This window comes from Alexandromys fortis, unplaced genomic scaffold (assembly GCF_014885135.2).
Source record: "Alexandromys fortis isolate MF-2015 unplaced genomic scaffold, M_Fortis_MF-2015_v1.1 scaffold_219, whole genome shotgun sequence".
In the NCBI taxonomy this organism is placed as follows: Eukaryota; Metazoa; Chordata; class Mammalia; order Rodentia; family Cricetidae; genus Alexandromys; species Alexandromys fortis.
Window position 1 is genome coordinate 608491 of NW_026068092.1, and position 23580 is coordinate 632070.

General features: G+C 49.5%; 3 protein-coding genes across 12 annotated transcripts in view; 1 reads left to right on the forward strand and 2 right to left on the reverse strand.

The window, feature by feature from the left end:
- Txnrd2 (thioredoxin reductase 2) overlaps nucleotides 1-903 on the reverse strand; it is a 52719-nt gene extending 51816 nt beyond the window's left edge. Inside the window, exon 1 of one of the 4 annotated variants that reach the window (XM_050123034.1) lies at nucleotides 643-898. In XM_050123034.1, coding sequence (XP_049978991.1) covers nucleotides 643-817 — 175 coding nt within the window. In that variant the 5' untranslated portion in view covers nucleotides 818-898. Of the gene's footprint in view, nucleotides 1-346; nucleotides 474-642 lie in introns of those variants that run through there. The other 3 variants (XM_050123035.1, XM_050123037.1, XM_050123036.1) reach the window with 3 other exon arrangements.
- On the forward strand, nucleotides 403-21366 carry Comt (catechol-O-methyltransferase). 2 transcript variants are annotated; one of them, XM_050123039.1, is made up of 5 exons: nucleotides 403-545; nucleotides 16531-16795; nucleotides 17149-17342; nucleotides 17579-17710; nucleotides 20505-21366. In XM_050123039.1, the coding sequence occupies exons 2-5, from the start codon at nucleotides 16531-16533 to the stop codon at nucleotides 20694-20696; spliced, it is 783 nt and encodes a 260-aa protein (XP_049978996.1). In that variant the 5' UTR covers nucleotides 403-545; the 3' UTR covers nucleotides 20697-21366. The 2 variants fall into 2 exon arrangements, with proteins under 2 accessions (XP_049978996.1, XP_049978995.1); XM_050123038.1 differs by lacking the exon at nucleotides 403-545 and adding an exon at nucleotides 10475-10736.
- Nucleotides 21367-21970: 604 nt separating this feature from the next.
- The window catches only part of Arvcf (ARVCF delta catenin family member), a 53140-nt gene continuing 51530 nt past the window's right edge, over nucleotides 21971-23580 (reverse strand). For 3 of the 6 annotated variants that reach the window (XM_050123026.1, XM_050123030.1, XM_050123033.1), the window contains 2 exons: nucleotides 23156-23275; nucleotides 21971-22744 (listed from right to left, as the gene is read on the reverse strand). In XM_050123026.1, coding sequence (XP_049978983.1) covers nucleotides 23168-23275 — 108 coding nt within the window. In that variant the 3' untranslated portion in view covers nucleotides 21971-22744; nucleotides 23156-23167. The remainder of the gene's footprint in view (nucleotides 22745-23155; nucleotides 23276-23580) is intronic. The other 3 variants (XM_050123027.1, XM_050123028.1, XM_050123029.1) reach the window with 3 other exon arrangements.

A 23580-nucleotide genomic window follows, 5' to 3' on the forward strand; every position in this document is an offset into this window, starting at 1 on the left:
CAGTTTGGGCTACATGCAGGTGGGTGTAGGGGCAAAACCAAAAATTACAGCAACAACAAAAGAGAACCTGCAACTACGGAGTTGTGGCCTTGACATCCCACTCAAGGCTACAATTAATCCTGGGGACAGGACCTCAGGCAAGGCAGCTCCTGCATTTTAGTTATCTGAGAAAGGAGCACCCCGGCAAAGCAGGTCCCCTCCTGCCCAGTACACTGGTCTTCTGATACCCGGTCCTGCGTGGGCACGCCCACGCGGACACATTGCAGCTGAGCCCCGCCACCGCGACCCCATGTGGACACTCGCACAGACACCCACTCCGCGTGCACCGCTCACGACCCCACCCTACCTCCCGCAGCATTCGCCGCGCCCCGTGTCCCGCGTGTCCAGGCCCGTGTCCGCGACCGGAAGCGCCCGACCGGCCCGCGGAGGGCCACCACCATCGCCGCCATGGTCTGGGGACCTCAGGCGGCCGGGGCTGCCCTTGGCGCTGCCTGAGCCGGTCTGGCGCCTCCCGCCAGACCCGTGCGCGGCGCGGCCTTGGCGAGGTGAGTACTGCGGCTGGGGCGCCTGCACCTCGCGGATCTCAGACCCGGGGATCGGATTCTGCACCCGCCGAACTGAGACTGGCCGAAGGGCGCTGACCTTGAGCGAGAGTTCTGGGTTCTGAGACCTGGGTCCTGGGTCTAGCCCAGGGGAACGTGCGCCGGGGCCGGCAATGGGGGCCCTCTTTGGGAAGGGTCTTATCTTGGCTGGAGGTCGCTGAAGCGAGGCGGGTCTCCACACTTCTTGTGGGGAGCTTGAAGATCAGTGCTGGCATGGGAGATATGCCGGGTGGGCCTATCCCTGGAGTTGGGCTTCACTTGGGTAGGGCCTGGCCCATCATGAGCCGGGCTCACTTAGTTCTTGGATCGCGATCAGAACCTTAGGGTATGAGGTACCGGGCCCGGGGGGGGGGGGGGCAGTGTAGTTGGAAGCTGTTGAGCAAACTCCACAGGTGTTCTTTGAGAGGCCTTAGGATGCCTCTGGGTCTCTCTGCAAGAGAATGGGCTCCATTTAAAGCTGAGGAGCACTACGGCAGGCTTCAGGGCAATGTGAGACAAAGAAGAAGTCTTCCAGCTAGGGAATTTGGGGTCCTTGTTGACCCTCCAAACCATAGGAGTACAGTGGGAGTTGTCACGAGTTAATTGTAGCCTCTTTTAGGAACTTGTGCTGGGGTAGGGCCTTGTCACAGGGACATTCATGGAGGAGCAGATTTTTGCCTAGGAACTGCTAACGGAAACTACTACCAGCTGAGTCATCCCCATTTGGGCAGAGGTGGCCCCAAGTGGATGTGGTTCCCCAAAGGGAACAAGAGGGTGCAGAATTCAACAAAGGGAGCAATTACAAAAATCAGGGAAGGGAAGAAAAGGGAAGGGTGCTCTATGCAAGCCCTTCATGGTTTTGCTGCTGGGTTTGTGGGACTTAATTCCCATTCTCCCTGAGAAGCTGAGGCTAGGGGCTCTGGCTTTAGCTGTGGGAAATTAGGTCAACCATCTTGAATTTTCTCACGCAGACACTTTGGGGTCTAAATTTGCGCTGGGGCTGCAGCCTAGAGCTCTCAGAGATGGTTAATGTTTAAGTCTTTTAAAGGAGTTTGGCCAAATATGGCTACGCCTTGTTCAAGGGGAGGACCCTTTCCCAGTGAAGAGAGACATCCTTCCTACTGAACAGAAGTCCATTTTCTAGTCGGGCGGTGCATGCCTTTAATCCCTGGGCTCTGGAGGCTGAGGTATCAAGGCCAACCTGGTCTACAGAGTAAGTTCCAGAACAATCAGGACTGTAGGACTGTTTCACAGAAAAACCCTGTCTCAAAAAACAAACAAACAAAAAGTCCATTTTCCTTTCCAGGACCTTTTGCCTCACGAGGACTAATTGTACTAGGACAAAGACATTTGCTAACTGGCAGGAGCAAGGGTTTTGTGAGGGCTGTTCTTGAAAAGAAAGATAAAGGTTGGTGTTTGCTACAAATTAGCTTTTGAGTCCAGTGGACATGTGTTGAACACGTTTTTAGATGCCAGGTGCCAGGTATCTTTGAAAGGATAGTTGAGGAGCAGTCGGAAGGGTTTCCCAGGTACCCTCTGAGTGTATGAGGTGAAGTTATTGACCACAGGCTTCAGGCGTGACCATTCCTGGAGCAGTGTCTGAACCTAGTAGAGAACTTCCCACTTGGCCCATGTACCGGTGGCTCCAGGCAGAGGCTTGTCCACAGAGTATTTCGTGTGTTGTCGACTCTAAAGTTTCTAGAAGGGTGTTGTCAGGCTTCAAACTTGTAGGTCCTGGTGGGACAGGGTAGCTGCGTTAAACATGGGTCCCACCAAGGACCCACACTGTCAGACTTTTGCACCAAATGAGAAGAAATTGGGACGGAGAAAAATTGAGAACAGTTTGGAGAGTTGTAGCCAGATATTAAAGCCAGATGTCATATGTGGATGTATTTATTCCCAGTTTTAAGGCAGAGTGTGGGGCCACACACCTGTGATCCCAGCACTCAGGAGGCAGAAACAGGAGGGCCATTATGAATTTGATTCCTGTTTGTGCTACTTAGTGATTTCTAGGCCAGCTTGGCTTACTTGTCGTTGAAAAAAGAGGGCATAATTTTCTTTTTGCACATGAAGCTGTAAGTGGTCTTGTGAAATACATTTTTATTCCTATTTCCTTGTTTTTATTTTATTTTTAAAACAATCTTATTTTATATACCAATCCCAGTTCCCTCTCTTCCCCCACTCCACCCACCTTCTCCCACCCCATTCCCTATCCACTCCTCAGAGAGGGCCAGGTCTCCCATGGGAGGTCAACAGAGTCTGTCACATCACTTGAATATGTTTTTAATTAATTGAGAGGGTGCTCACACAGTGAAACTTGAAGTTGCAAACATTCTGGCTCGAAGTAAGTGTGTTGTTTTTATTGCTGGCTTCTCTTTTTAAGCTGGCCTAAAACTTGCACCAGGATCCCTGCATTGGCTTCTCCTCTGTTGGATTACATTTGTGAGCCACCACACCTGGCTGGGGGGGAGGGGCGAGCGGCAAGCACCTGCTATGGTGAACATGTGGGGGTATGAGGACAACCACAATATCTTTTCCTACCTGCTTTGGTTGGGGCAGTGTCTTTTCTCTTGTTTGCTGCCACTTATGCCATCCTAACTGGCCCACCAGCTTCTGAGGGCCTCTCCCTTATCTCACAGCATCATGATTGTATGGTTTAAGTAAAACACTGCAGGTCCCTGCTTGGCTTCAGCAGGCAGTAGGTCCCGGGACCATGGCAGGCCTGAAGGCAGCCACTCCCAGGCAGGGCACCACGTGGCAACCTAGACGGGGTAGCCAGTCCCATGAGGAGCCACAGCCGCAGTGGGTAAGAGACAGACAGATAGGCACACCATGCTGAGTGAGGTTGAATATTTATTTAATAGGTTATGAAGGGAACGGGGAGAAGGGGAGAAGAGCAGAAAGAGAGGCAGAGAGTGAGAGAGAAACGGGGAGAAGCAGAAGCTGCCTCAGAGAGAGAAAAGAAAGAGGGAAAAGGGAAAAGAAGAGCAGGAAGGAAGGAAGACCTGCCTGTCTAGGACAGGGGGAGGGGTGGCTGGGTGGGGCTTGTCTTTTAAAGGGACAAGACAGATATTAACAGTGATTACAGAATGTATTGCCATGTTTGGCGTTAAGTGGTTCTAGGAATTGAAACTGAGTGGTCTTCCTGGCCTGGTTGTTTTAACACCATTCACGATGTCTTTAGGAAAACACTATTATTTCTGTAGGCAGTTTTGACTTTAAAAATTATATTGAAGTTTCTTGACTTACAGCCAAGAAGAAAACACAAACTAGATCCCAGGATAAGGAGCTTTTTTTTTCCTTTTCCCCTTAAGTTTTCCTGACTTGAGAAGAGAAGAACGAAGGGTAGGGAGTGTGGCTCAGATGGTAGAGCACTTGCCTGGCATGCATGAGGCCCTGGGTTCAGCCCCTAGCACTTCATAAAACTAGGCACGATGGGATATGTCTGTAAATCCAGCCCCCAAAAGTAAAGCAGGAGGATGGAAATTCAGTGTCACCCTCAGCTCCATAGCAGGTTTGAAGCTAGTCTGGGCTGCATGAACACCCCCCCCCCAATCAACAAAGCATATAAGAAAACAGAATGAAGCCCACTTCACAGGTAAATCATAAATCCCAAAGACAGTGAACAATATCAGAATCTGAAATCTAGTCATGTGGAATGTGCTTGAACTTACAGCATTTGAGGGTAGAGGCGGAAGGCTCAGGAATTCACGACCAGTCTTGGCTATGTAGCACGGCCAAGCCCAACCTGGGGCACGGAGACCCTGTCTTTTTTTTTTTTTTTTTTTAATTATGTATACAATATTCTTTCTGCTTGTATGCCTGAAGGCCAGAAGAGGGCACCAGACCTCATTACAAATGGTTGTGAGCCACCATGTGGTTGCTGGGAATTGAACTCAGGACCTTTGGAAGAGCAGCCATCTCTCCAGCCCCGAGACCCTGTCTTAATAGGAGAGGAAGGAAAAAAAAATAGGGAAGAATCTGATAAACTGCACAGGTGTGTTATGCTTCTTTGTTGAAACACAAAATCACCTCCCTTTCTGATCCAAGATAAACAACATTTTGACTTATTGCACAGTACTAAGATTGTTCCCAGGGCTTTGGTGTATGTTAACCCTCTGTACCACCGAGCTATACCACAGCCCAAGATTATTCTTGTTTAAAAAAGAATTCTAAACCAGCCAGTGTGGTGCACACCTTTAATCCCAGGATTTGGGAGGCTGAGGCAGGTGGATCTCTGAGTTCAAGGCCAGCCTGGTCTACTGAGCAAGTTCCTCTAGGACAGCCAGGGCTCTCAAAAAACAAAACAAAAAATCTAGGTTCTGGGGGGGGGGGGGGAATGGATAAGGGATTAAGAGCAAATGCTGCTCTTTTAGAGGACCTGAGTTTGTTTTCTCACATCAGGTGACTCATGACCATTTGTCACTCCAGCTCCAGGAATCAAAACCCTCTTCTCTCTGGCTACACACACAAGCACATGAATAAAAAGGAATTGTAGCTGGGAATACTTTTTAATTCTAGTACTCAAGAAGCAGAGGCAGTCAAATTTCTTAGTTCAAGGCAGGCCCAGGAACCTCCGGATACTTTGATGACCTCAGTAAGAACAAGGTACACCCAAATTTATGGGCATCACATCAAGGTCTGACAGCAGATTCTGGGATCCTTCTGAGCCTTCAGAGGCTTTTTAAAAGTTTAAAATTCCTTATGGATCTCTGAGGCCAATTACTATTCTCATTGCCCTGGTATGAATAAGCTGGGCAATTCTAGCAAAATCAGAATGATTTTCTTTTTATATATATTTACTTGTAATTTTGGTTTTTCAAAACCGTTTCTCTGTGTAGAACTCCCTGGAACTCCCTCTGTGGACCAAACTGACCTTGAACTCAGAGACAAACCTCTCTCCAAAGAGCTGGGATCAAAGGTGTGCCCACAGGCCTCTTGGTTTGAAGCGTGCTTGTTTGTTTTAAGGCACAACATGAAACTGTTTTGTTTTGAGACAGTCTCTCCATAAAGTCCTCTGATGCTCCCTGATTCTGGGTAATCATTGTCCAATGGGACACTCCTGTCAACAAAGGCTGCCTGAAGTTTCTACTTGTGTCCTGCTGTGGGAGAATATAGATCTTAATTGCAGCTATGCAAGTAGCTTTTAACCATGAAAGGAAATACTTGATAAGTTTTGATATTTGGAGGGATCAGACAGTGAAGAAGAGATAACTGTTTCAATATAGTTTAACAAAGTAAAATTTACTGAATAGCTGTGAGTCATGGGTTAGCTAAAGAGAAACCCGCTGCTTTTTATAACCAGCAAATAAAAAATAGAGCCCTAGCGAGCAGCAGTGTGCAAACAGCGGTCAAACTTAAGTCTTCTTTTTACTCATTTCATGTCCTTAATTCTTTATTCATTTTTTAATTTCTTATTTTTGGAGTTGTTTGGGCACTATTGAAGATCAGACTGGCCTTGAACTCACAAAGATCAGCCTACTTCTCCCAAGTGCTGGGGTTAATGGCACCACCACTGAGCTGCTCTCCAGCCCTTGTTCCTATGGTTTTATTGTCATATATTGATTTTTGACCTGGACCAGCAGGTTCTTCAGTAACAGGGCCCTGAGAAGGAAGGACCAGGGAGTCAAAGATAAAGAAGATATCGAACAGGTGGGCTCAGGACATTTTCATAAGCTATGTCTTATACCTAGCAAGTTTTTTAAAAAGTCCAGCATCTTGTATTTGTATTTGCAAATATATCTATTTGCAGGGGAAAAAAATGGGGCAGAGTTAGTGGAAAGCAATCATAACAGGACAGTCAGCAGGACCCTAATCAAGCAATGTTGCCCATGGGAAACAGAGTATCAGAGACCCAAGCACACAGCAGCTCAAACTAGGTTCTGTTTCTCCTTCCCTCACTAAGAACGCCTAGGACTGGCCTGGCTCTCAACAGATTATATGTGGCATATTGATGATATATAAATTTGTAAATATGTGTGTGTGTTGCTGGGATTAGAACCCAGGACATTGTGCATGCTACACACATGCTCTAAACTAGACTGTCCTGAACTCAGATTATTTAGACATTATTGATGTGGATCTTACAAACAAACTAGGAAGTAAAGTTACAAGTTTATCTCATACTAGGACCTGTAGCAGATTAGCACAATACATAGATTCATCATCTCAAATCTCTAGAGGTATTTTTATTGTAATCTGCGTGTGTGCATGTGTGTGTACACGTATGTGTATGCATGTGACTAGAGGCCAGCTTTAGGTGTTCCTCAGGAACCATCTATCTTGATGTTTGAGACTGGGTCTCCCACTAGGCTAGGCTGACTGCCAGTGAGTCAGAGATTCTTCTGTGTCTGCCTGCCCAGACAGGACTGCAGGCATACGCCACCAGGCCTGCCTTTATGGACTTAAACTCGGCTCCTCGTGTATGCACAGCAAGCATTTTACTGAACCATCTGGGTTTTTTTTTGTTTTGGTTTGGTTTGGTTTTTTGGGTTTTTTTTTTTTTTTTTTAAGGCAGGGTGTCCTGAGACTTGCTATGGAGACCAGGATGACCTTGATCTGCCTTCTTTTGCCTCCCAAGTTCTGGGATTAAAGATCTGTACCATTATACCCACCCCTGATACAATTTTTAATGTAGGAGAATATGTTTATTAATTTATTAAGTAGACGCAAACTTTATAATTTTGCCAAAATCCATCTGGTTGAGATGACATACTTCTTGGAAGACACTTGAAAACCCCCTTTCCTGCTTTTTGAGGGTCTTTAGAATATATTAAATACAGGGAGTTATGGAGAATAAATTTAAACGGTCTTCCTATATTTTGGCCCAAGCATAATTTAAAACTTCCATATTTATGTTAAGATGTAAACCCAGTGTAGGGCTCAGTGGCTAACGTGCTTGCTTCCAAGCCTAATGTCTTTGAGCCAACTCCCAAATGGTGTCCTCTGATGTGAAATGTGTGTGCATGGCTCATGTCCTCTGAACATCATTCACAAACCTTTTAACTGTTCCACACATCTGAAAACATGTAGTCCAAAGTGTTTGCTCTGCCCAGCAGAGAGAGCTGTGCATTTGGACCCAGCATGGAGAGAGAAAGGCGAGGGGGCGGTGTCCTACACCAGCACTTGAGGAGGTGGAGACAGGAAGATCAGAAGTCACGATCAGCTACTAGAAAGTTCCAGGAGAGCCTAGGCTACAGGAGAGCCTGTCTCGAGAAGGGAAGAAAGCCAAGGAAGATGGCTTGGTGGATATTGTGCTTGTCACACAATGTGAGGACCCGAGTGCAGAGCCCATGTAAACATGGGCAAAATGACCAGACATGATGGCACACGTCTTTAACTCCAGAACTCAGAAGGCAGAGGCAGGTGGATCTCTGAGTTTGAGGCCAGCCAGAGAGTTCCAGGACAGCCAGAACTGCATAGAGGGACCCTGTCTCAAATAAAAAACAAAACAAACAACAAAAATGGGCCAAATGGTATGCGCCGGCTTCTCCAGTGATGGGGTTGGGAGAGGCTGGTCTCCAGAGCTCACTGGCCAGCTGGCTCGGCTGTTTGCAAGCTCCACATTCAGCAAGAGACCCTGCTTTTAAAAGAGGGATTGAGAGCAATATAGGAAACTCTGGCTTGCACACAAAAAGTGTATACCCCAGGTATACATGCAGCACATGTATACTTGTTTGTTTTGGTGCTGGGGGCAGAGTCCAGGGTCCCAAACAGGCTATATGTATGGGTTACATGTGAGCTGCATCTCAGTCCTCAAATTTGTTTTTCCTACTTCAACTTCAGGCGGCAGCTTTGGCAAATCCTTGAATCCTGAGAACACCTGCTAGGGTAAGCGGTCAAGTTTGAGAGACCACCCAGAGCTGAACAGCTGGAGTAGTGAGGCCCTGGCTGGTAGCATGCTTAGTGGAGTTTGGATTTGAAAGGGAACCTATAAGATGATGCCAGGGTGCCTGAGGGAAGGTCTGAGCAGTAGAAGGAAAAGACAAAGGCTGGGATGTGGCTCAGTGCCCAGTGTCTGGCTGCTAGGGTGTGGACGGCTCTAGGCTCCATCCTAGTGTCCTCCCTACAAGTGAAGGAAATTGGAGTTGGGGAATGGTAGGGGAGGCATCATAGAGGAGACAGCTGTGGGGAAAGGCGTGAGAGCTTCACTTTCCCCAGACCATTGGTGCTTCAGGTGATCCTTGATAGGCACAGCCAAGGAAAAAGCTGGCTGGGTAGTGGTTGCATAGTGGTGTTTTAGCACAGAATTGAGATTGGTGTGTCCTAGCCTGCTGAGAAGTCCCCATTGAGGGGCTGGAGAGATGGCTCAGTGGTTAAGAGCATTGCCTGCTCTTCCAAAGGTCCTGAGTTCAATTCCCAGCAACCACATGGTGGCTCACAACCATCTGTAATGGGGTCTGGTGCCCTCTTCTGGCCTTTAGGCATACACACAGACAGAATATTGTATACATAATAAATAAATAAATAAATATTTAAAAAAAAAAAAAAGAAGTCCCCATGGGGGAATTAGAAGGAAACAGTGACAACAGAAAGAACTTACAAGGAGGCAGGAAGATAAGCTTCCAACCTCAAAACCAAAGGTTAAGTTGCCACCTGGAACCATGAGCTGGAAACCTTCATCCAGAGAGGAAGGAAGAGCAAGAGCCTCCTCGTCATGGCAATGGCTGTTTGTCTGAAGCCTTGGACCAGGGATCTCTCAGGTCTATGGAGCAGGCCAACTGGAAGTGGGATGTAGCTCCCCAAGATGGTAAGACTAGCCAGCCAGTCTGAGCCCTGGCCCCATAGGAGCAGCACAGCCTATGCAGGACATGGGGGCACACACCTGTAATCCCAGACCTTGAGAAGCATAGGCAAAAGGGTGAGTTTAAGGTAGCTCGTTGGAGGCCAGCCTGGTCTACATGAAGCCTGCATAGAGGAAAAAACAGGAAGGTGGAGCTCTCTGGCTTGAGCAGAGTTGGGAAACTGAAATATGCTGAAAGCAGGAAGAATTAGTTCATAGGAACCCATGTGGATTTGTACTTGAGCTTATGAAATTTCTGCTCCTAGGTGGGGTGTCGTTCAGTGGTAGAACTTATATAGTACTACCCAGCACAGTGAAGGGGGCGCGGGGCAGATGGGAAGTCCAGCCAGGCCCTCACAGTTTAGTTGCCAAGGTTGGGAGACACAAGTTTTATCTTGGGTGTTTGCTGTAGCACACAGAATATTTATGTGGCAGTTTTGGGTTTTCTCCGGCAGGCACTGAAGGGGCCTAAGGGTGTCACTTGGAGCCATCTAGGGACTAGATTCAGGTTTCTTTCTAGTCTGTTTGAGCCAAGGTGGAGGTCTGGGCCAGAAAAACTCAAAGGAACCGACTAGAGTGTATGTAGGGATAAAATCTTTGTTAAGACACTGATGTGTTGATTCAGTAGGCTGGCCTAACTCCTGGGATGCACATATAGGAGCTCACTCTGTAGCCAAAGCTGGCATGGGACTCACTATATCGCTCAGGTTAGCTTTAAATTGGTAAGCTTCCTGCCTTGGTCTTCCAACTGTTGAGTTAATGACATGAGCCATATGTCTGGTTCTCTCTTTATAACTGATGGTCAATGCCAGGGGCGTAACTGGTAGAAGGCTTGCTTCACTGCTCTTGAGGTTCTGCCCACAGCACTGAAGGGAGGAGTTACCGTCTGGGGTGTGGAGCCTGGCAACTGTGCTAGCTGCAGGAGCCATTGTCTGCTCAGTCCTCTTGAGGCTGATTACTGTTCTGGGGCCTGCCTCATTAGGCTAGGCTACCCGCGTCTTGGATGGGGTGCTCTGTGCTTCCTGGGCAGGTATTAGGTGTTATGTAACCTCCTGTCCTGGCTTGCCCTCAGTCATGGGACTTTGACCCCAGTTTGCTGAGGAGAGAGCTGCTCAGCAGTGAGAGATGTGCCAGGCCCCACGGACCTGTCCTAAGACCAGGCTTGGGATTCTTGCCTCCACGACCTACCCACCAGGCTCCCTCTTAGCCTCCCTGCTGCTCTGTGTTGGAGGAAGCATATCTGATTGTGCTTTCCAGAACTGGGGAATGGTGCAGCCTGTGGAATGCAGGGACCCTTGGGAAAGCCTGTGTCTGGATGCAGAGGGATGCAGCAGCAGCCTGGCCAGAGAGGCCTCCACACAGAGAAGGTTCAGGTAGTGTTCCAGCTCCATTGCTGCTGTTCCTCTTTAAGATAGTAGCTAGAGCGGGGCGGTGGTAACACACGTCTTTAATCCCAGCTGGCAGAGGCAGGCGGATATCTGTGAATTCGAGGCCAGCCTGGTCTACAAGAGCTAGTTCTAGGACAGGAACCAAAAAGCTACTGAGAAACCCTGTCTTGGGGAAAAAAAAAAAAAGATGGTAGCTAGAGGCACCCAGATACAGTTGGGGCAGGGAGGGGGGTCTGGCCTAGAAGCTACCTTGGAGGCCAATGGCCTCCACCTGTTTTAAAAAACAAAAAACAAAAAAAAAAAAATCTCATATGGCCCCAGGGTTTTTGAGACGGTTGTCACTGCAGTCCTGGATGACCTGGAATGCAGTATGTAGACCAGGCGTCAAACTCCTGACCCTCCTCAGCCTCCTGTGTTTTGGAACTACTGGTACGCACCACCCAGCTCAGTCCTCCCCTGCCTTCTCCTCCTCTCCTTTCCTGCCCTTTTCCCTCTCTCTCTTGGCCAGAGTAGTTCAGAAGCCCACTGGGACCTTGCAGACCTTTCCCTCACAGCTATAAGGTAAGTTTATGGTTCCATCTAGTTCCTGGTTCAGTGGAGCCGGGAGTCACTGAGGCTAATGTAGACTGACTACCCTCTACCCCCTGAAATGCTATAAAAGTCATCCTTTGTTCAGGGGATTACCTGAAGGTTGTCTTCCCTCCACCCCATCCAGTGCTGGACGTGATGGCTTTCTCCTTCCTCTTCAAGCCATCACTCCACTGTTCTCATAATACTCCCACTTTGCCCCCAGCTCTCTTTTTATTTTAGTTTTTCAACACAGGGTTTCTCTGTGTAACCCTGGCTGTCTTGGAACTCACTCAGTAGACCAGGCTGGCCTTGAACTCACAGAGATCCTCCTGCCTCCTCCTCTCAACTGCTAGGATTAAAGGTGTGCTCCACAACCTCCCACCTGGAGTCTTTCTCTCAATAAAGCTCATACTGAAGAATAACTGGCTCAGCTTTCTTCTCCTTGAACTAACCCAAAGTCAAAATTATGACAGTGAAGATTCTAACCCAGATCTGTCCATGTGCATGTGCGCCCCAGGTTTCAACAGTGTAGCATCTAGATCAAACTTCTCACATCCAGGAACTTGTGTGTTTCAGACATGCTGGGGACATATCCACACACACACACTGACTGATCTACACCCAGCTCAAGGTTCAGCCTTTCTGCTGGCCTCATAGTAAAAGATTAACATCCCTTTCTGGCCCGCCCCCTGGCATTTTTGTAAATAACTTTTGGATTAAAATATCAAACTTAGCCATTTGTTGGACACAAAGGGCATTCATGATATTGTGTAACTTTTCCCAGAACTTTCTCATCATTCCGCACTGTAATTCTGTATTCGTTGAACAGTCCTCCCTCCCCATCCCTCTCTTCCCCCCTCCCCCAGTCTCAGTGGCTAATCTGCTTCCCGCCTGTGAGTAGACTTCTGTGGTATTTGCTATTCTGTGTCTGGATGATTTTGCTGGCAGGGCCCATCCGTGCTGCAGCATGAGTGGGCCCCCCCCTTCGCCCCAGCAGCACACACTGTACTGTGAAGTTCTTCAGCTTAGAGAATCTTGGGGTTGCTTCCACTAATGGGCTTCTATGAGTCACGCTGGGAACAAGAGTAGACAAGTGTCTGAGGCCCTGCTCTCAGCTCTGGCTACACAACATTGTCACGTGCTGATTCTTTGGATAGCCTCTTGAGGAATCAAATTGTTTCCACCTGTGTTCATCTCAGCTGCGTGCAAGGGTTCCAATTCTTTCATATTTTAACCATCTTTATTATCTTACTTTAAAATAGGAAGGAAAAACTCAGGCCTGTAATCCCAGATACGAGGGAGTTTGAGGCAGGAAGATTATAAATTCAAGGCTTGCCAGGGCTACAGAGTACATCCAAGGTCAGCTCGGGCAATTTAATGACAACTTGTCTCAAAGTAACTGTCTGGCAGTGTAGCTCAGTAAAGCCTTGTGCACAATCCCCAGTGTCCCACCCAAGAGAAAAGCCATTTCAGCTGTCAAATAGCTTTGCTACGCATTTCCTCAGTAACTATAACTGATGCGAAGATGCTTCACTAAGAGACTTTGTGTCGTCATTGTCTACCACCCCTACTCCTTTTGAGAAAGCAGTTTATGTTTCCCAGGCTGTCCTTTAACTCACATGGATGGGTGATCTTGAACTTCTGGCCCGTCTTCACCTCCTGAATGTTGTGCTGCCATGCTAAGCTGGTATGGAGCTGGAACCCAGGGGTTCTGAATGTCAGGCAAGCACTCTGCCAACTGAACTGCACCCCATTGCCCAATTTTTTTTTTTTTTTGTTTTTTTGAGCAGGGTTTCTCTGTGGTTTTGGAGCCTGTCCTGGAACTAGCTCTTGTAGACCAGGCTGGTCTCGAACACACAGAGATCCGCCTGCCTCTGCCTCCCGAGTGCTGGGATTAAAGGCGTGCGCCACCACCGCCCAGCATCATTGCCCAATTTTTAAAACATGGTATGTTAGACACCACAGAGCTACACCCCAGCCCTAAATCCCCTTTTTGAAGTTTTGACTTTTATTCATATTGATCTGATTGATTGAGACAGAGTCTAATATAGCCCAGGCTGGCCTCAAACTCATAACTCCTGAATGCTGGGATTACAGATTTTCATAGTACCCAACTGTTTTAATTACTATAGTTTTGTAGTTACATTTTTATCCCCTCTTTGCATAGCCTTGGATGTCCTGGAACTTGCTTTGTAGGCCAGGCTGGCCTCGGACTCTGAGAGATCTGCCTGCGTCTGCTTTCCGAGTGCTGGGATTAAAAGCATGCACCACCATCACCCAGCTCGTAGTTAGTTTTAAATAAGAAAGTTAAGCCCTTCACTTTTTTTCTTTTTCAAGATTATTTTGGCTATTCATGATCCCTAGAGAGTCAATAAATAGCATGGATTTCTCTACCGAAAATAAAATGCCCTTGGGATATCTGGTAAAGGTTATTAAATCAGTGAAGTGCTAATCTGATCTGGGTAGTGCTGAGAATCAGCAGCATTCCTGTGGACAGTCTTACCAGCAGCAAGTCTTCTGTCTCAGCTCCTTACATGTTCCCTCACTTTTACACTCTCGTGGTCAACGAAGATCAACTAAATATGCAGTCTGCTGAAGCCACTCATGACTGGTCTCTGCCCAGAACTCCTGAACAGTTCTTCTAGGAGTCTGCACAGTAGGGCTCAGACCTCACAGTAGGTCCACACACTCCAGATGAAAGGAGCTGTCTGGTTTCTCGATGGAGCTGTGCAGGCAGCCCTGGAGCTACCCCAGTTCTATTGAAGGCACAGTCTGTGCTGGCTGCAGTGTAGCCCACCCGCCTCTGTATATTGGGATTTCAGGTGTGCACTTCCACAAATGGCTTCCTCACTCGCAAATTGGTTGGTTTCTGCAAAACCCTAGAAAGTAATTGACTGCTTGAGTTTGACTGTTGCCTTTCAGTGCTCAGGTAAATACAAACCTGTCCCCTTTCCCAGGGCCAGGCTGGCATGGCTACAGTGACTCCCCACAGCTGCGCACTGCAGAGAGGGCTGTTGAGGAGCAGCAGAGCCCTGCACTCTGGGGACCCCACAAGTAAAGGGACAAGACTTTTGGGGGCTGTATTACTGTGCTACCCCCCTAGCTAAATTTTAGATGGATGGATGGGGAGGGTGGATGATTGAAGATACAGACAGATGGTAGAACAAAATAGCTCATTGTCTTAGCACCCAAATGCTACTTCTAGTAATGATTAAAGGACAGTATAAACTAAGACACCCAAACACGTGTTAGGAAATCTAAGCCACAAGAAAGAAGTGAAATGAAGCCTATGTCATGTACATGCCCATGATCCCAGCATTTAGCCTTCAGGCAGGCTCTGGTACCTGTTCCCACATTGCTGCACCCACTCTTGACCATTTCTGGTAATGGTCCCCTGGATAATCCTGCAGATTTACATGTGTGCTCTCAAAGTAGCTGTCAGTGTGTGATGGTGGGAGCAAAGTAGCTTTCTCCTGCTTCCCCCAAGGTGCAGGTACATATGACAACAGGGTCTCTGGCTTGGGAACCTTCTAAGTGATGTCCGTACTCTCTGAGTCTGGAAAGGTGCTGGAACAGCTGGACCTTGATCAGTTCTAGGTCATTTTCTGTCAAAAATAGACCAGAGACCAAATTGAGTTCCTCAGCATCCCATGCAACTTCTATGTCTGCCCAGTTCACAAAAGGTGGAGGCCAGGCCCATCCTACAGTAGAGTGTGAGGGCAAGAGCTTGAATGTGAGATCACCTGACTGATGGAAACCTGTGGGTGGCTGTGAGGGTTCAGGCCCAGCGTGCATGCAGAGCTTGTGGAAATAAACTACGTGAGTATGTGTGGGCTGCGAAGCCTCAGCTCTTCGCTCTCTCCTGAGCCTGTCCTGAAGCAGGATTACACCTAGGACTTGGGCCTACCTCCTAAAACTCTTCCACAAGCCTTCCCAGCTGAGATCTATGTAGTCACCGGTGCCTGCTCTGGAAGGAACTGTAAATGGCCAGAGTGTTGAGTGGAAGTTTCTCTGGTTCCTCTTTGTTGTATCTTTCTGTTGAGGGTCTCTGGTATGAATTACAAGCTTGTGCTGTGAACTTAGTGACCTCTGCTCAGTGTCAGCCGCGGTAATCCACTGAGTTTTGTCGATTAGATCCTGGGCTCCTCTCCCCAGCTCTTGCCAGAAGGTGAGTGTGTGGGTGCATTCACTCACACTCACCTGTGCGGGGGACAGAACTCAGGGCCTTACACGTCAGACAAACGCTGTACTGTGTAGCTCACGCGGCCCCTTGATGTGCTCTTAGAGGATCTGGAGCTGTTCCCTACTTCAGTCGATTCCGGTATCTCAGTTCCTTGGTTGTCTGGAGCCAAGCGAATTAGGCAATACAAGGCTGAATGGCAAGAGGACAGCACACATATTGTATTAATTTTGCACAGCCCTGGAGATTTCTACAAGATGTGGCCCAGAGAAATGGCCAAAACACTGGACATGGTGGTACATACCTGCAGTCCTCAGGAGGATTATGAGTTCAAGACCAGCCTGGGATATATAGCCTGGCTCAGGAAAATGGTAGTATGAATGCTTGCCTCGCACATACAAGGTTTCACCTACAACCAAGATGAAATAAAGAACAAGGGGCCACAGCTTTCCTGCTTCTGAGGCAAAGAAAGAAAATTTTGTAGGGAAAAATAGAATGCATGGATCTTGAGTAGGCTGGTGAATTCTAGGGATGTCACTTAGTAATCTATGGGGCTGTAAAGTAAGCTAGAAAATGAGATCATTTATTCGGGTCCCCAGCCCCATTAACAGTCTCTGCCTGATGAGGGCTATTTTTCTGTCTTGGTACTAGAAGATCCCCTCCTAAGAAATCTTCACATTCTGCTGCATGTAGGGACAGACAGGTCATGTGGCCTAGCCTGCACCCACACTTCCTCTTTCAGCCTGAAACAGTCAGAACGCCAGTTCAGTGTAAGGTGACACCTCCTTCATCAAGAAAGCACCCAGGCTTGGGAACCATGCTCACTGGCCTCCACACAGGACTCCAGGAGGCACATGCAGGGTGCAAGCCTCCCCTGGCTCTGACCCAGTGAGTCATGTGGGCGTATGCTCTGAACATTGGCCCTCCTTTATCACAGGGACCAATGGTGTACTGAGTTCAGTACCGGATGGGTGAGGCAGGAAGGGCACAGGCCACATAAAACCTGTCTGCCCTGCTCCTGCCCTGCAGATGCTGTTGGTTGCCATCTCGTTGGCTCTCCTGTTGGTGGCTCTTCTGTACCTGCGACACCTGGGCTGGGGCTTGACAGTTATCTTCTGGTTTGAGTACGTGCAACAGCCAGTCCTTAACCTGCTCATGGGTGACACAAAGGAGCAGCGCATCCTGCGCTTCGTGCAGCAGCATGCCAAGCCCGGAGACCCCCAGAGTGCACTGGAGGCCATTGACACCTACAGCTCACAGAAGGAGTGGGGCATGCATGTGGGTAAAGACAAAGGTATGTGGTCCAGCTTGTGGGCAATGGCCTAGAAATGGGAACCCGGGACTGGGAGTGGTGGTCCTGCAGGGGAGCCTGTTAAAAGGAGAGGGCCATGCTCCTGCCTAACCCCCTTAGAGACCATAACACCTACACTTGAAGGAACCAGATAGGTGGGCAATCGGGGCCCCTGTGTGTGCAAAAGCTGGAGGACTCTCCAAGGGTATGTATAGTGGGGCCCTCTGGGCTCAGCAGCAGGTGAGGAGCATGAGAAGAGTGGGGGTGTTAATGATCTGGAGATGGGTGAGCCCCTTAACTGGAGGGTGGGTTCCCCTTCTTCTGCCTGTATTCATATCTTCCTTGCCACCCTCTAGGCCAAATCATGGATGCAATGGTTCGGGAGTACAAACCCTCGCTGGTGTTGGAGCTAGGAGCTTACTGTGGCTACTCAGCCATGCGGATAGCCCGCCTGCTGCCACCTGGAGGCAGGCTTCTCACCATGGAGATGAACCCTGACCATGCCGCCATCACCCAGCAAATGCTGAATTTTGCAGGCCTGCAGGACAAAGTATGACCCTATAACTGGTATGGCAGCTGTGGCTGGGAGGGCTGAGCAGGCAGTGGGAGAGGGTGAGGTGCTCGGTTCAATCACGAAGCACCTGCCATGTCAAAGGAAGGAACCCCAGCAGGTTAGGGACATGTTCCTACAGAGCCAGCAACTCCCAGGGCTGCCCCAGGAGAGACTACTCCAGGCAGGCTCCTGCATATCCCTGCAGGCACAGCACTGACTGAGCACTCTTCCAGGTCACCATCCTCCTTGGGGCATCCCAGAACCTCATCCCACAGCTGAAGACGAAGTATGATGTGGACACATTTGACATGGTCTTTCTTGACCACTGGAAGGAGCGCTACCTGCCAGACACACATCTCCTGGAGGTGAGCTGAGCTGCCCCTGCTTGGCAGGATGACTTCTGTGCTGTGGGCTAACTAGTTCTTGGCCTCTCTGAAGAGGCCTGCTGAGGGTGGCCTCCCTAGGACATAGATGGGTCCAGGGACAGTCTTCACAGACTGTCAGTACACTGCAGTGGCCTTGTGGTAGATAGAGGTGGAAAGAAAAGAGTGCCAGGCCAGGAATTCCCTGCCCTGCAAACAGGGTTCTGCTAGGGAGTGAGATAGGTACCAGAGACTAGAACACCTGGGCCTGAAGGACGCAGGGCTGAGTACCCAAGGGAGCAGAATTGGCCACCACATGTGTCTGACTGGGAGTCAACTGGGGCTGGCCACAGAGATGGCAAGCATGCCCTAGATCTTCCTGAAGCCTCTGCCATACAACTCCACTCTCCCTAGCCCTTCTAATCCTCCTCACTGCTGCTTAGCCAGCTTCACCTAGCAGAGACCCCCAGTGATGACTCGGGGAACCATCCCCACTCCTGAGTGACTAGAGCTCAAGGCTCTGTGACTTTGAGTTTCTTCACAGCCTTCCACAGCCAATGGGGGTTGTCCATGTGGTGTTGCCCATCCACAGCTGTCTCAAGAGCTGTATACCCTGTCATGTACAGTGGGGTCTAGAATGTGAGGGGTCGGGTAGGACAGGGCCACTGAGGCTTGGGCATAGTTCAGTTCCGGGGACTGCAAAGGCACAGAGGAAAAGTCTGGCATGAGCTGTGGGCAAGGGATGATGAGTCCTGGCATCTAAAAGGACTTTTGTTGCCCTTATGGAGGCATGGAAGGGGGAATAGGAAGCTATTTCAGAGGTCCTTAAAACTGTTTTTCAAATGCTGAGCACTATGGTATGAGACAATAGCAGGACCAAGAAACTGTAGCGGAGAATCTGTTTCTAACAAGAGGGCAGGCAGTCAGGATAGAACGGAGATCAGCAGGCCAGGCCAACCATGGGAAGCTGGTTTGGACAGGGGCCCATCCCTGGCAGACACTGTCAACATGAGGTTACAGACAACAGGCAGCTGAGCCGTCAGGCTCCATCTGACAGGAGAGCCAGGCCACAGTGCAGGGAGTGGATCCCTGCAGCTTTCTGCGTGTGATAATACAGGGCCTGCTTTTAGAAAGGCAGCAAATACTGCTGTTCAGTAACTAAGAAACCAATGGTTCTCCACACGGCTGCTCAAGGCGGGCAGTTAGCTCCAGAAGAGAGGCAAGTACTGGGAGTGGCTGTGCCTTTTCATCTTCTATGTATGCTTGTGGAGAACTGTGCCCAGAGGACAAACCTTTAAGAATGGTGGTCATAAAGTAACACTGCCTCACCACCAGGCTTAGTGGTACACACATATAATCTCTTCCTGAAGGCAGGAGGATCATATTTGCAGCCAGCCTAGGTTACGCAGTGGAACCCTTGGAACCCTTGTCTCAAACATCTTATCTTTAGTCTTCTGCGCTCCAGTCTCCTCCGCATAGGAGCCCGCACTTCACACACAGGAATTCCCCAGGTGGCCCGAGGTGTCTCTCAGGAGGCCCATGGTACTCGAATACAGACAGGGCATATTTCCTGAAAGGCAGTGGGTCCCCAGCACCTCCAGAAGTTTTTGCTTCATTATGAAATCATTATGAAATGATTATGAAATCATTATGATTTGATTCATTATGAAATCAGGAAGTTTTTGTCTTGACGTCATTAGTCAACATGTGACTCTCGACGTTTCAGTCCCTGGCTGAGCCTGGAAACTCCCCACTCAGCTTGTTTCTTCTCAGTCCTGAACTGCAGGGCCCCTTTCTGGACTGGGTAGATGCCCTCCTCCAGAGCAGCTCTTCACTGAGGTTTTTCCAGCCAGTGCTGACTTGACATTCTGTTTTCTGCTTTCTAAGCAAGAATGTGTTGATTCATAGTAAAACTCGCTCACATTGTAGCACACAAGACCATCCCTGAATTTACTGACTGGCCTGCGGGTCCCTCAACTCTCTCTCGGCCACCCCCACAAGCACTGGGACCAGCCAGAGCCCTGGACAACTTGCATTAGGATGGTGGAGAGACTTTTCTTTTGTGTGTGTGGTGCTGGGAGAACCTTGGGTCACGCCTGCTGGGCAGTGCTCTTCCCACTGAGCTACACTTCAGCCCTGACTACTTACTGGATTTTACTTTCCATTTTTGGTTGCGTTGTCTGTATGTGTTTGAAGACAAATGTCTTACATTGCCCAGGCTCACCTGGAACTTTGAATCCTCTTGCCTCAGCCTCCTGAATGCTAAGGTTACAGATGTGGGCCAGACAGGACTGATTTAACTTTTGTTTCATGAGTATGTTAAAAACAAACCCCTTAGCTTCTGGGCAGCCTCCAAATAAGACATCTAGGTGTTCCATTTCCTGTTCCTCACCCCCACCCCCAACACACACAAGGTACACTTCCTTGTCAGGTACTTCCAGGTATTTATACGCTGTCAGCGGACATGCTTGCGCCAGAGTGGATAGACAAGCACCCTCCGTGTGAGGTTCCTCCAGGCACCTAGTGTCTTCCCTGGCCCAGGTGGAAAGTCCAGAACAGATCTTCAAGGTTAGGGTTGTTGGGAAGACCTCGTATTTTTGGCACAGAGTGTTTGGTCCCACCATCTCTCCTCTCAGCCAGCCTACAAACTGGTGTTGCCCACACGCCCCTCTAGGGCTGGGGATGGACACAGGGGAGAATGGCTAGTAGCTGGCAGTGACTCCATGGGGCAGCAGCTGCCTCTGGATTGCAATGGGTTTGCCAAGCATTCATGACCCTGTCTCTCTGTCCCCTGCAGGAACATGGCCTGTTGCGCAAGGGGACGGTGCTTCTAGCTGACAATGTCATTGTCCCAGGAGCCCCCGACTTCCTGGAGTATGTGAGAGGGAGCAACAAATTCGAATGCACACACTACAGCTCATTCCTGGAGTACATGAAAGTGGTAGACGGCCTGGAGAAGGCAATCTACCAGGGTCCAAGCAGCCCATGAAGCATTGACCACTCAGCCTGCCCTGAGATCCCCTCCAGCTTCCTTTGCTAGATGACACTCACTCATGCTGACCCCTCTATGCTTTTGGACACTCTATGCTGTCGAGGACACTCAAAAGGTATGAGCTCGCTGCCTAAAACCACTACAGGAAATCTGGAAAGCACCTGTGGAGAAAAGGCTGAATGGAGGCTCACAGTGCCTGCCCAGCATGTAAAAGGCCTCGAATTTAATCCTAAATGCCCGAAACTATGGGATAAAAAAGTCAAAGCAGGTGTAATCCTGCTGGTGTCACCTATGAGATTCTCATAGGGTTTCAGGGCCAGATGCATAGGCACTGCCATCACCGATTAGGCCAAGCAAGAAGTTAGGAAATTGGATATATCCAGATGCTGTCTGGCTGTCACCAAATGGCAGCACTGTCACCAGCAACCCATACCACAGTTCATCTTAAGAATGAGTCATGAACTTTCCAGGTGTACTGGTGCATGTCTTTAATCCCAGCACCCAGGAGGCAAGGCAGGCAGATGTCTGAGTTCAAGGCCAGCCTGGTCTACACAGCAGTGAGCCAAGGCAAAAGAAAAAGAAAATAACAAGTTATGACCTGTTTTTTAGTTATGCTGTGATCTTTTATCTTAAAAGAAATTAAAGTTCTAAATATTTGGATACAAGAGATCCACTGACAGTTATTCTTCTCAACTACCATACTGCTCTCTTACCTGATGCACATGGCACACAGCCTTTGCCCCATCTTTGACTAGCAGGCACTGGGGACAGGAAGCTGTGGGGCCATGCTGTCCCTGCTGCTCTCAACCCGCGTGTGGCACCCAGTCTCTCCAGTCCTGCTTCCAGGCTTACAGAAGAGGAGGTGGGCTCGGACCACAGGGCATGTCTGCCAGGCACCCAGCTGCTGAGGAACCCAAGCTACAGTTGCCCTAGCCCCCACCTTCTCTTCCAAGAGGTTCCTGAAGACCTCAGAAGGGGCTTGTTTCCAGGATTAGACACAAAGATCAACCCCACCTCAGCTGATCCCACCTGTGCCCAGATCAGACAGTCAGCAGGCCCCTCCTGGGCTGGGGGTACCAAAGGGAGCCAAGGTAGATAGAAGTAAGCAGTGCTGGAGGCCAGGGGCGAGGTCTTCCCCCACTGCAAGGGGACTTCAGGAAACTATGTCATCGCTAGGTGGCAGCAGTGGCTCGGTTAACCCAGTGGGATGTGCCCTCCTCTGTAGTCAGAGGTGCCTGCTGCTTTGGTGAGCTGAGTCAGAAGACAGGCAGTTCCTTTGCTGCTTTTTAATCTTTAAATTTTCTTACAAAAGTTTCAATGTTTGCTGATATAGTCTTATTTTGGTTTCATTTTGAATGCTTTGTGTCAGTTTTCTTCATTAAGTCCCAAACAGCAGGCACTGAAGAGCAGTCCCCCGCTGCTGCTGGCACTCAGGCCCCGAGGTTACTTGAGGTTCTAGGCAGATGCAGATGCAACAGCCAGAGTGGCCCCAGCCACAGGCAACTCAGGAGGAGTACACAGCAGAGGGAAGATGTCCTAGGAATCCAAGGACAAGGGCTGGGGGCAAGCACAGCTTGTCCCCCGAGTTGTCTGCCTCCTAAACATCCCTGCCTGGACTCTGCTGGAGCAGCCCTCACTCTGGTCAGCCTGCATGCACGGCAGTACTCCAGCCACCCTTAGCCCCCGTTCTTTTCCAAATCCCCCTCCCCCGAATCATCCCATTGCCTGCTCCAGGACCTCCACTCCAGGCTCTATTTGCTCTTCTGTGACACTGTGCATGGGGCCCCCTGCCCCTCTCTCCCACTATACAGCACCATGTCAGTAAACAGCTAACTCAGGCCTGGAGAGTTAGATCAGGAAAGTGGAGGAGAGGGGAGGGTAAGACAGAAGGGATATTCATAAAGTCAGGCCCTGGCTTGGGACAGGAGGCTTGGCCAACCCGCCACATAGGGGTGGGACTCCCGGCTCCAGGATTGGCTCTGCTCAAGATGGCCCTTCCAACTATTGCGATGTGATCCCTAAGAACAAACAGCTGGGCCAGGGCCCTGCAAAAGAAGACAAAGACAGATGCTGTAGCTGGGAGCCCAGAGAGGCAACAGAGCCAGCAAAACGTATCAGGGTGACTTGGGAGCCTCCACACAGGGCAGCTGCCTGCAGAGGCCACACAGAAGCAGTGGCTGTGGATTGAAGGGTGGGCCATGCCAAGAGCTTTGACAATAGGGCCAGTCCTGTTTAACTGGTCTTCAAAGGGTCCTGTGATAGGGGTATTTGAGGAAATAGAGGGCATGTCTCCTCAGGACCCTGATCTCTGGGGGCAGGAACAGGCCTGTGAGCTCTGGGAGAGTCTTCCTGGGTCTTGCCAGGGCTCACACAGGGAGCTCAGACAAACAGCAAGCAGAAACAGACAAGAAGCCCCAGTCCACGGATGGGAAAACCAACCAAATGAAGGAACATACCAGGCATGCAAGCTAGACCCAGGAGTCAACAGGCTGAGGCTTAGCATCCCCCACGGCGTCCACCAGCCTGACCGAGGGCCTGCTGGGCCCAGGCGGAGGGGCCTTCCTGCAAGGGTCGGGCTGCAGTGCGTGGCAAGTGGGCAGACAGGAGTTAGAAGCAGGAAAAAAAAAGCAGGTTAACTGCAACTAAGGGCAGGCTAGGCTGGTCGATGTGGACAAGGAAGGGGTACGATACAAGGTGGACCTGCCAGGCAGTAGTGAAGCTCTGGAACTAGTATGGCTCACACTCCGTATGGGTGGCACATGGATATGACAGCGGCTGGTACATGAAGCCAGGATACTGGCACAAAGTAGGTGGCAGATGCTTTCCTTTTCAGGGGACCACAGTGAATACCCTGCCCCCACACACATAAGAGAAAGGTACA